The sequence below is a fragment of the Ovis canadensis genome, chromosome 3 (genome assembly GCF_042477335.2).
Source record: "Ovis canadensis isolate MfBH-ARS-UI-01 breed Bighorn chromosome 3, ARS-UI_OviCan_v2, whole genome shotgun sequence".
Classification (NCBI taxonomy): domain Eukaryota; kingdom Metazoa; phylum Chordata; class Mammalia; order Artiodactyla; family Bovidae; genus Ovis; species Ovis canadensis.
The window spans coordinates 81,145,438-81,157,884 of record NC_091247.1 but is presented as its reverse complement, the minus strand read 5'-3'; the positions used below and the strand labels follow the sequence as shown (position 1 = coordinate 81,157,884).

Below are 12,447 nucleotides of genomic sequence, written 5' to 3'. Positions count from 1 at the left end.
CAGGTAGGGAGTGGCTGTGAGGTAAGATTTGGACCCAGGTCTGTGGGAGCCCTGGCCTGTAACCCCTGAAGACTGGGACCCCATGTAGAGGGGTGGTGATACTTCCCAGGAGCCCTCTCACACTCCAGGCCCTGCAGAACTTTGAGTTTCCAGGGCTGTGCTAAGTAAACTCCTGGTATGTACACCTTGTAAATCCTCCAGGGCCTCCCTGAGGAGCCAGATGAACAGAATATCCAGACCTGATGCTCTGAGCCTCTCGGCCCACAGGGTTTTAGGTCTGCTTCAGTAAGAGTCAATATTTTTACCAACAGCTCTCCCTAGGGAGGACAGTGTCCTGGGTGGTCTCTTTTCCCAGGATTTATGTAGGCAGCCAGAAATTGGGAAGTCTCCAGAAGGGTCTTCCTACCCTTAGTCTTCTTATCTGTGGAATGAAAGGGCTACACTAGGTCATGGTTTTTTAAACCTTTTTTTTTAGCATTAAAATTGTTTTTAGGGATTTCCTTTGTGGTCAGTTGGCTAAGACTCTGTGCTCCCAATGCAGGGGGCCTGGGTTCAATCCCTGGTCATGGAACTAGATCCCACATGCCACAAGTAAAGATCCTGTATGCTACAAGGAAGATCAAAGATCCCACGTGTCACAGCTAAGACCCAGCACAGCCAAATAAATAAATGTTTTTTTAAAAATTGTTTTTATAAGGAATCTTTTTTTTTTCTAGTCTACTTGCCACACAACTGACATCATCTTAACATGTGACTGGAGCTGTCTTACTCCCCAGCTTAAGACCCTTCAGTGGCTTCCCCTGGGGACAGTGCCTGCCCTCATAAAGCTTAGAGTCTAAGAAGGAAAGACCATATAGACATAAACAAATGCATTTAAAATATGTCAGAGGATGAAAAATGCTAGGGAAAAAAATAAAGCAGGATGAGAGGTGCCAGATGGGGCTGTTGTTTTGACAGGGTGGTCTGGGTGGCCCCCTGAGAAGGTGACTACAGGAGGCTGAAGCAGTGTGGAGGAGCATGACGGAGGGAGGAGCGTGTGCAAAGGTCCTGAGACAGAGAGCAGGTCCAGCACGATTACGAACCAGCAAGGAGGCCTGAGTGGCAGGAGCAGGATGAGGGGGAGAGTCAAGGTCAGAAGGGAAAGGGCTAACGGGTGGACAGGGAGGGATAGACAAGAACCTTGTAAGGCCTTGGTAAGATTTTTAGATTTTACTTTGAGTGAGGATTTTGAGCTGAAAGGTGACTCAAACTCATTGTGTTTTAGAAGTTCAGGTGAGGCAGGACAGGGTCTACCCTGGACAAAAATCCTGGAAGGCCTCCTGGAAATTTCTATTTGTCAATAGTGTGGGAGTAAAGCAGGAGTCTGAGAGGTTGCCTGGGATGATGTGAAGAGCCACTGCTTAGCTTCCTTTGAATTCTGCTGCAGCTTTTTCCTAGCTGCGTGGCCTCAGGCCTATGACAACTCCTCTGAGCTCAGTTTCCTCATCTTTGAAATGGGGAGAGTAACAGGGCTTCAGCCTTGGCTATTGGGAATGAGTGCACAAGTATTTTTATGTGGTCATCCGTGGAGCATGCATCATTATGTGGGGGAAACAGACAATAAAACAGTTATAAAAACCAATGTAGGGACTTCCTTGGCAGTCCAGTGGTGAGGATTCTGCACTTCCAATGGAGGGGACATGGATTTTATCCCTGGTTGGGGAATTAAGATCTCACGTGCCGTGTGGTGTGGCCAAATTAAAAAAACAAACAGAAATAAAGAAAAACCAATGTATCACTTTGGAAAATAGAATTAACAGTTCCTCAAAGAGTTAAATGGGAGTTACCATATGATCCAGCAATTCTACTTCTGGCTATATAGCCAAAAGCACTGAAAACATGTTCACACAAAAATTTGTATATCAGTGTTCACAGCAGTATAATTCAACAATAGCCAAAAGGTGGAAAACAACTCCAATGTTTATCAGCTGACGAATGAAAGACAAAAGGCTTTTATTCCTAGGATGGAATATTATCTTGTCGTACAAAAGAATGAAGGCTGATTCAACATGAATGAACCTTGAAAATAAGCACACTCCGTGAAGGCAGGAATGGCGTGCATCAGTTCACCTCTGTTCCTGCACCGCCAGCATGCACCAGACAAGCAAGAATGATCTGTGGGATGAATGAAAGGTCCCGAACAGCATCCCAAGGCAGTGGAAGGGAGCCTGGCTGCCTGCCTGACTCCCCAGCCCAGGCCCTCAGCAATATATGCCTTCTTCCCTGTGGCACCTGGGATTTCCATCTTCACAATGCATCACCTTGAGAGTCTAGGCATCCTGTGGATGCGTTGGCCCTGGAGCTTCAACAGTAGCCAGGCCAGGGAGAAATAACCAGGATCACCTATCTGTCCATGTACCTTAGCCAAGTTCCTCTCCTCTGGGGTGCACCCCTTCACTCAGTGATGTGGGCAAACAAATAGCAGGCCACCAAGGGCCCACAGCCCCTTCTCCAGTGGTGTGGGGCTCAGAGACTGTTTGCAAGCTACACCTCCCTCCAGCCACTCCAGGGGCGGTGGGACTTGATAAGACAAGGCCCTGAGTCTACATTTCAAAGGGTCTCCTCTCCTCATAAAACTGGCACCAGGCCCAGTAGAGAGGTCACAGGTCACCCCACAGCTTGGTCCGGCCTCCTACAGAGGGGTCACTGGGGATTCTGCGTTTCGTCAAATATTGTGGGGGCCATGGAGTTGTATTTGCAAATAATTTTAATTAGCCAGAAACTAGGAGTTTAATAAGTGGAAAACAGAGAACTTTCCAAGGCCACAGCTGGGAAACACTTGCTTTTTAAAAAAATTCCGCCTGGCTTCCCAGGCCAGCTAAACACCCTGACAGGAGGGCCCGACTGCCAGAGGAATCCACAAGGAAAACAAAGCTTATTTTTAGAGAAATATTTTAAAACTCGGTTTCAGCCGAGCTCAGGAGTTTTCTTGTCTGTCTAAAATCCTTAATATCTTTCTTTCTATTTCAGTGCTGCCTCTCACCCCAGAGGGCACAAGAACTTCTATCTGACAAGAGCTATTTCTGCAACAGATGAAAATAAAAGGGCCCCTCCCCCAGCCAACCAGAGAATTAATTGTTTCTAAATACGTCCCTGCAGTCAGGCCCAGGAGGCCTGTCCCTGGCAGATGTGAGCAGCCATAAAGTGGGTCTGGGGTCCCTGCAGGCTGAAGGCCTGTCTGCCACCCTCCCACTCAGCCTTGTTCTGCCCACTGCCCTGCAGGAAGCGGGTGACAGCCTAGCTGCCATTTCCGGGTTTTGAAAACAGTTTTCAACTTGAAAGACGCCTGTGAAAAAGGACTGCTTTTCCTCGGAAGGTGTTGTTAACACTCCACTCCAGCAGAGACACCCCCACTCCATAACACAGACACATTCAGATCCAAACATATAGCAACACCCCCAGATCCTTCCCTACACTCCACAGACCCCACACCTACCCATACAGCAACAGCTACACAGATATACTCATAGCAACAGGCAGGCACACCCAAACCCAGCCACACTCACATTCAGATACATACACACAGCAACAGAACACACACACAGCAACAGACACATTGAAACCCATACCCACATTCATACACACACAGAACAACAGACACGCTGAAACCTTCACTTGCACAGACACAGATACATAGCTACACACACACATAGCAAGACACATTCAAACCTATACCCACATTCATACACACATACACAGAGCAAGACACACCCAAACCCACACCCACACTCACAGATTTCCATACCCACTCACCAACTCTCACACCCTGCAGACATACATACCTCACAAATATCACAAATGTAACAGATCCATTCACCCCACAGTTGCAGCTACATAGACCAGTATTCTACAGCAACCGCACACACAGACACAGACCCCTGACATAGAGCAATACCATGCCCATGTATATGCCCAACCAGAGAGACAAGGACCCAGAAACACCCTCCATGTGGATACCCTCTCAAAAGACTTCCCTCCACACATACAGATACACCCTTAGACCCACATACACACTCATACACTTTCCAGGTCCAGCAAAAACTTTCAGGAGAGGTTGGGAGAACCCACCCAGGCAGCGATGGACCTGGAGGTGCTATGGCTTCCTGCTGCCTCAGGTTGGGGGGCCCCTTCCCACAGGGCTCCTCCCTGGGCAGGCCTGTTCATCTGCCAGGCTCTGACTCCTCCCTGACCCTCCCTCTTTTCTTCCCTCCCTCCTGGCCTTGCCAGCAGCACAAATTGGAACTGCCCTGGATGGCCACAAATTTGCATATCCCCCAGAAAGCGAACAAGAAAAAAAAAAAAAACACCACAGTTCAATGATGTAACAACAAGGGAGAATAGTTACAGGCTCTTGATAGAAGGCTATATGCAGGTCAGGAAGCAACAGTTAGAACTGGACATGGAACAACAGACTGGTTCCTAATAGGAAAAGGAATACGTCAAGGCTGTATATTGTCTCCCTGCTTATTTAACTTATATGCAGAGTACATCATGAGAAACGCTGGGCTGGAAGAAGCACAAGCTGGAATCAAGATTGCCGGGAAAATATCAATAACCTCAGATATGCAGATGACACCACCCTTATGGCAGAAAGTGAAGAGGAACTAAAAAGCCTCTTGATGAAAAAGTGAAAGAAGAGAGTGAAAAAGCTGGCTTAAAGCTCAACATTCAGAAAACGAAGATCATGGCATCTGGTCCCATCACTTCATGGGAAATAGATGGGGAAACAGGGGAAACAGTGGAAACAGTGTCAGACTTTATTTTGGGGGCTTTAAAATCACTGCAGATGGTGACTGGAGCCATGAAATTAAAAGACGCTTACTCCTTGGAAGGAAAGTTATGACCAACCTAGATAGCATATTGAAAAACAGAGATATTACTTTGCCAACAAAGGTCCATCTAGTCAAGGCTATGGTTTTTCCAGTGGTCATGTATGGATGTGAGAGTTGGACTGTGAAGAAAGCTGAGTGCCAAAGAATTGATGCTTTTAAACTGTGGTGTTGGAGAAGACTCTTGAGAGTCCCTTAGACTGCAAGGAGATCCAGCCAGTCCATCCTAAAGGAGATCAGTCCTGGGTGTTCATGGAAGGACTGATGCTGAAGCTGAAACTCCAATACTTTGGCCACCTCATGTGAAAAGTTGACTCATTGGAAAAGACCCTGATGCTGGGAGGGACTGGGGGCAGGAGGAAAAGGGGATGACAGAGGATGAGATGGCTGGATGGCATCACTGACTCGATGGACATGAGTTTGAGTGAACTCTGGGAGTTGGTGATGGGCAGGGAGGCCTGGCGTGCTGCGATTCATGGGGTCGCAGAGAGTTGGACATGACTGAGTGACTGAACTGAAGCCTGGCTGCTTACCAGGGGCAGTGTAAGCTCCCGTGAACTCAAAAGCCAGGGAAGATGCAGAGACCCAACTTCTGCTTTCAAGAAGATGTGGCCAGAGTTTGCCACACTCTTGAGGCCGTATCTGCCCTCTTGTCATGTAGAGCACAATGACGATCAAATGCCTGGAGACAGTTCCCTTCCAGGTTCAAATGTTCTCTCGTGGGCTTACTCTCTGCATACGTTTAGCCTGGAGGTTTCTGCGACCCCCAGGCCAACTTCGCCAGCGAGCATCCCAGTGCTGGGCCAGATCTGCAGCCAAAAGCTATGCATGTTTGTCCTTCCTACCTTGGGCCCTCCAGGCAGGGTCCTTTCATGTGGGTTCCTGAACCATGGCAGGGCTCACAGTCCTCCATCTATTCCCAAGGGCAGGTGCAGAGCTTTGGCCTTCTCAATAGTATTTTTGTGTGCCCCCACCGCCCCCATTTCATATACTCGGCAGTAGGTTCAGACAGTGAGGGGTGGGAAGTATCTACATGCATGCAGCCTGTCTCAGAAATAATTTAGAAAGTGACGTACACTAATTGGGCTGCTTAAAAAATACTTCAGTTATTAACAGCTAGTGGAAATGCTACTATTGAGCCATTCTCAACATCATCATGCTCTGGGCTCATTTTCACAACTAACTACAAAATAATTGTATCTTGGGTATAAGACAGGAGTTAGTTTTGGTTCCACTCCCCATCCTATGATAGGAATCCTGGCTTGTTCTTACTTGCAGTTTTTACTTCAAGTTCCCTTAATTTACAAGGAAACTTGTCTAAGGGTGATCCAGCAATAGTAGAGCGTTTGTTTGCTGTTAATTCCAGCCGCTGCAGGAAGACAATGACCCCGTACCCTCCACTGATCTGCAGCAAGAGGAAATTTCTGAATGATCCCCCCCCACACCCCCGCAGCTTTGCACGCTCCACTGGGTCTAAAATACAAAACATCAGCTCCTAGCAGTTGGGCTTTCAAACAAACCGATTTTTAAAAAGGAATGTGGCTTACCCCAAAAAGAAGTTGAACGTTCCAGTTGATCAAAAAGTACTTGTTTAGGAAAATCAGTTTTGGAATGAAGTGGAAACAAGGCCTTTGAAATGCAGTTTGGCCCTACATAGCACCGCATTTTAGACTTTTCCTTGCCATTGCACATTCTTTACAGTAAAGAGGACTCTGAGCCCGCAGGGTCTTCATCCGTCCAGTCCTCCCTGGCTGCAAGCTTCCCTTCCCCCACCGCTGAAGCTTTCGGCCAGGGGCCAGGCAGTTGGGAGAACTTTGAAATTGTTCCTGATCCCCTTTGGCAGGGTGCGCCTAGCACCAAAACGCTCCAGTTAACACCAGCGCAATCACTGTTAGCGTGAAGCAGCTGCTCAAGGCCTGGCGGCCTCCACTGATCCCCCCCACCCAATCAGACTCAGCTGTGAGACTCAGGAGACCCCAGTGAACACACGGTCAAGGGGACAGGAGTACGGGTGATAGAACCCAGTTGCTGTAGATGAGGAAACAAACTTTTGCTAAAGCTCTTATTTACTTTGGAAAAAGTGAACTGTGTGTGTGTTAGGGCTGGGTGAGGGGTAGAGAAGGAAAAACAGGAATTGATTTATGAAGCACATTTTTAAGCTTTAAAGCAATTGTAGGAAAGAACCATACTCAGGTTTTGTTCAATTGTGTGAGAATCAGCAGAGAGATTTAAAGCTTTTTTTTTTCCTTCCTTTTTTCCAGACCTGGGTTGAGTTTGCTTTCTGGTGGCTTATAGTAGTCTCAAGCACAGACACTAATCCTTTTGCATAAATAACGTGTGTGCTCACTCCCAGAGGAAGCTGTCCACATAAACAAACACTACCCAGATATAAGTTTAACTTGTTTAATCTTCCTTCTCTTTCCGTCCTCAGCACAATCAGGCTTTCCAAAGTCCAGGCCAAACCCTGGTTCTCTGGCCCAGAAAGGCTGGGCTTTAACTTCCCACCCCCAATTCAGCCAGAGGCTGGCAAGACCCTCCTCACCCAAGCAGTTCAGTTTCACGGGCGTCCCGCTGGAAAAAAAAAAAAAAAAAAAATCAGACCTTCAGCTGCCACTGCAGACACGTGATCGCTTGGTGACTCACAGGCGGGCCACACCCCTCAGGCCTCCCAGCCAGGACCTGCTACCAGTCAGCCAACTCGGGGATGCATCTTATTAGCAAAGGGAACAGCTAGCTAAACTAATGCCCTTGACAGTCTAAATTACTTTCAGCTAAAAGAACTTCCTATTAAAACATATAGGGAGACAAGCTCTTCAGAACTCAGGCTCTGCCAGCCCTCTAAACCCTACCACCCAACTCTCTTAAGACCTGGGCAATGCCTGACAGTGGTGGGAAGCTAGAAAGCTCTATAGATATCCCCATTTTAAAAAAGGAAGCTATCTTACACATTACCTTTTTTTTTTCCCAAAAGTTTTATTGGGGGAAAACTAAAAAACATTTACAGTACAATGTTTACAGTCACAATTTGTAGTGAACTGATTCCCCAAATATATTACAACTCAAGTTGACTTAACCTTGTTACATTCAAAATACCTACTTCTGTCAAAGTAGTCCACAATACATACATACATAGTGCTCCAACTGTACCTACGTACAAACAAACTAAAGCTACTGCTCATTCAGCCGCTGTCCAGAAAAGCATTCCTGCCTTTCCACACGGGGAAAAAAAAAATAGTACAAGTTTTGGAATTTTCTGTAATTAAACAAGGCATATTCATGTACTACATACCATTTTAGCACTAAGAGGTGGCCTCTTCACTTTATATCTATATAAAAAAAGTGGTAAAAATCTTCTCCTTTTGTGCAGTTGAACCCATCCTACATTCAGATTCTCTCAAGCACTAATAGACAAAATACTTATTTGGTTGAGGAAAATTTAAGGCAAGTTCTGGCCCTTCCAAAGGCACTGTGAGATTACCGCCCTCCCCCCATTATTGCTACATGTCTTTATATGCAGAGTATGTCACAGTGGAACTGGTGGAATAAGCAAACAAAAAACATCTTTTGCTAATTTATAAAGTTGGAATGAGAAAAGCATGCCACATGTAAGCCTGATTGCAATGTGGTCATTTTTTCTTTTAAAGTTGGATGGGCTACAACCATTATACATTCTAAGAAAAACTCATAAGATATTCCTCAAACTACTTCCACAGCATCAAGATAGATTTCTGTAAAGAAATCATGCAATCTTTCAAAATTTACGTAAACAAGGAAAGAAATTAATGAAATAAATATTACATACAATCTCTTAAATTAAGATTTTTTTACTCATTTACAATAAAATAACCATGTGAAGTTACAAAAGGCATATATTACTGTGAAAAGAACATACACTCCACATTTTGCCGATTAATAATGGCAATCATAACTTAACATAATAAAAGAATATATATCTATTGCTTTCCATCATACTTGATAAATACAGTATGAACAAAATTTTCAATGTATACTTTTCACAAGATAATAAATAAGTTAAATAGTTTTTTTTTTCATATTGAGTTGTGGTGCAGTGGTGCGAATCAACTCAAAACAGCTAAAAATTCAGCAGTTATTCCCCATCAATTACAAACTAAGCTCTGCCCAAGGCTTCCAGAAAGAGCAGACAAAATGGTTCTAAATTAAACATCCACTAAGTGGTGGCAATGAAACCAGTAACCAGTATGAAACTTTGGAATGCAAGGTTTTTCTTTTTTTCCAGACATATATAACTTTGTTAAAAAACAAACATCTATGGAGCTGAGGTGTACTATCAAGGCATATTCTTGGCAGAATATTGGATTCTAAAAGCTTATAGGTTTAGCAAGGCGGTGGTTGGCTGGTTTGTTTACACTGGTCTGGGTCAAACAATTAGGAACCTCTCTCAAGACAAGAGTCCCGACATCTGGACTGTAACTAATGCTTTTCAAGTGAAGATATGGAATGGTGGTTGATAGCTGCTGGTGCTGGGTTGATTTTTCCTAAAATCCCAAACGCATCGGAGACCTAAAAAAGTTTGTTGTTTGGTTTTTTGTTCTATCCGCATCACAACTGCTCTGTTGTGTCTTTTGTTCATCAATACAAAAAGTTCGTTGGCTTTTTTCCCGCTCAACAAGAATGAAACTTCGTAATAATAATAAAAATAATAATAATAATAAAAAAACAAAAAACAAAGAGGGAACCGAAAGGGGAGGGGTGGGGGCCCCTCCCGGCACTCAAGTTCGAGTCCAAGTGCTCGGCACAGCCTGCAGTCTGCTTGTGGCCGATGTCACTCCCCACACTCCCGTGCCCCTCTGCCCCTAAGCAGGGGCGCCCTCCAACACCCCCAGAACCGCCTTCCCTTCCTTCTCCTCACTGGCGCCCTCTTGCCTCAATCGTCGGAGATGGAGAGGCGGCTGAAGATGGGTAGGCGGCGACCCGGGTCAAGGCCGGGGGACTCAGAGCCGCTGAGGCTGCCCGAGCTCAGGGAGCCGCTCAAGTAGCTGTCGCGGTCCGACAGCGAGTCTGGGGGGCTAGGGGGCGCGTCGAACACCGGCGACTCGGACAGGCGGCGTGGCAACTGGAAGCTGAAGGGCGGCGAGGGCGGCGCGGCGGCACTGGCAGGGAGGGGCGCGCTGGGCGGCGCCGGGGGCTGCGCGGGGGGCACCAGGCCCTGTTGCTGCTGCTGCTGCTGTTGGCTGCGATAGTAGGCGGCAGCAGCCACAGCGGCAAAGTTGTGGGTCTGGATGGCGAGCGGTGTGATGAGGCTGCTCAGCTCCGGGCCGAAGGCGAAGGCGTTGTTAGCGCACGAGGCCGACGAGCAGGTGGCGCAGGGCGCGCCGGGTGCAAGCAAGTCCTCGGCGCCCCCGGTGCCGTACAGCAGCGCGGCCGCCGCCGCGGCCGCAGCAGAGGCGCAGCACGTCGGGGCGCCGGAGGGCGTGGAGGCTGCCGAGGCCGACGAGCAGGACGAAGCGGACGACGAGCAAGACGAGGCCGAGGAGCAGGAGGGTGGCGGCGGTGTGCGCGACGTGGGGCTGTCGAGAAGCAGGGGCGACTCGAGGCCCCCAGGGGGCTGGTGGTGGCCCGACGGGAAGCCCGAGAAGCTGAGGCTATGGTGCAGCTTGGGCCGCGGTTCCCGCGGGAAGCCTAGGTGCAGCGCGTCGCGGGCGCTGAAGGTGCGCAAGTCCCCGGAGGCGCCCCCGGACGGCGCCGGTCGCCGCTCATCAGCGTTGTGGATGAAGTGGCAGCGCGGCCCGTAGGGGCAGAAGCCGATGGTGTGGAAGGTGCGGCACAGCTCGGTCTTGTACTTGGGGTGCCGCGTCAGGCTGCGCAGCTCGTGGAAGCCGTGCGCGAACTGGCACTTCTCGCCGTACTTGCAGGTGCCACTCTCCTCGAAGGGCCGGCACAGCTCAGTTTTGTAGCGGGTCGAATTGATCTGGGAGCCGCCGCCCCCCTTCTGCTGTTGCTGCAGGTGCAGGAGGTGCTGGCTGCGCTCTCCGTTCTCGCTGAACGAGCGGTCCCGGAATTTGTTCTCCTTGTTCAGCAGGGCGGTGCCGCCGCCCCCCGACGGCTCCTTGAGGGTGCCGTAGGAGGCCGAGCCGCCGGCCGCCGCGCTACCGTTAGCCGCGCCCGGGAACTTGGGCGAGCAGCTGCCGGGGCTAGGCGCGGGGTGGGCGAGCGCGTGCAGGTTGCTGGCCGAGTGCCGTCGGAGGAAGCCCGGCGTGAAGCCCGAGCTGGGGGCGGTGGCCACGGGTGTCCCCACCGCCTTCTTGTCCAGCATGTTGTTCAGATTGAGGTTGGCCAGGGATTTCTCCGTCTGCCAAGAGGAGGGGAGCGGGGAAGAGATGAAAAGGGAGGAGGGAAGAGCTGGGGCGAGTTGCGGAGTAGCCACTACCAGCCCTCCGATTCTTTTTCCTTTTTTCGGATCTCGATTCGGCCCAACTTCCACACTTAAACGCGCACAAGAATCAAGTTCGTACTGGGAGGAGCCGGACTCTCCCACCCTAGGCCGCGCTGCGTCGCGACATGTGATCCTCAGCCGTGGGCCGCAGGCCTGGGCGGCGCAAACCCCGTCCGGGAAGCCCCGGGCAGCGTGGCTGCGGTGAAACTTAACAGCTACAGCGACTCCCTTCTGCCTTTCCTCCCAGCTGCTCCTTCTCCCCGCCCACAAGGCTCGAGCAACAGTGCAAACTCTGGGGTTTTTCCCGAATCTAAAAAAGTCAGAGCGGGAAGAGAACCCCCAAAGCCGAGGACAGAAGGCCAAGCCTGAGAACTTGAAGGGCTCCCTGCTCACCCGCGTACCTTGCACAAGAAGTCGATATCGTAGAAGGCGGACAGAAGTGTGGTCGACATGTTTCTGGATCCTCTAATGGTCGGAGCTGGAGACTGGGAGATCCGGAGGAGCCCTCGGGGCGGCGCGGCCGGGCCCGAGCCACGACGAGTAACGGGCGAGGGGCGAGGGAGAGACCGAAAGTTTGCTGGGGGGCGAGAAAAGAGGGAGCGGGGGCAGCAGCGTGGACTGGTTTGAGGGTGCCCGGGAGTGCGGAGTTGGGGGGAAAGAAGAGTTAAGCTAGAGCGCTCCTCCGCGCCCCGGGGTGCCCGGCCCGCCCCCCCCGCGCGGAGCCGACGGCAGCTCGCGGACTGGTGGAACTCAGCGGCCTGCGAGCGCGCGCCCTATATAGAGCCCCCGGAGCGCGGCCGCTCCGGGGCGGGCGTGCCAGGGGAGGGGACAGAACGCTGACCCCGTAGGGGTCTCTAGGCAACGCCGCCCGCCCGCTGGCGGACGTCAAGAGCCTTCCTGGCCTCCCATTGGCCGCCGCCAATTTTTTTCCTCTGGGGGAGGGGACGAAGAGGCCTCGGGGCGGGGCTGGCCGCCTTGGGCTCCCGGGGCGGCGTGGAGATCTCGGCGGAGATGGGTGCTGTTGGTTGGTGGCGGGAAGATACGGCTCCCTTCTTCTGGGGCTGTTCTGTCGGAAATCCCCAGCAGGTCTAACGTGGTTGGGGTTCTGCAGCCCTGAACGTGTCTTTCCCCGCCCGATCCTGCTAGACGAAACTGCGGAGCTTT

At 50.2% G+C, this 12,447-nt stretch overlaps 1 protein-coding gene across 1 annotated transcript; it reads right to left on the bottom strand.

Annotated features, from left to right (window-relative positions):
• Positions 1-7,821: 7,821 nt before the first annotated feature.
• Positions 7,822-12,044, bottom strand: ZFP36L2 (ZFP36 ring finger protein like 2). The gene is made up of 2 exons (XM_069583455.1): positions 11,685-12,044; positions 7,822-11,199 (listed from the first exon to the last, which is right to left on the bottom strand). Exons 1-2 carry the CDS (start codon positions 11,733-11,735, stop codon positions 9,775-9,777), a joined length of 1,476 nt encoding a protein of 491 aa, XP_069439556.1. The 5' UTR covers positions 11,736-12,044; the 3' UTR covers positions 7,822-9,774.
• Between the last annotated feature and the right edge of the window lie 403 nt (positions 12,045-12,447).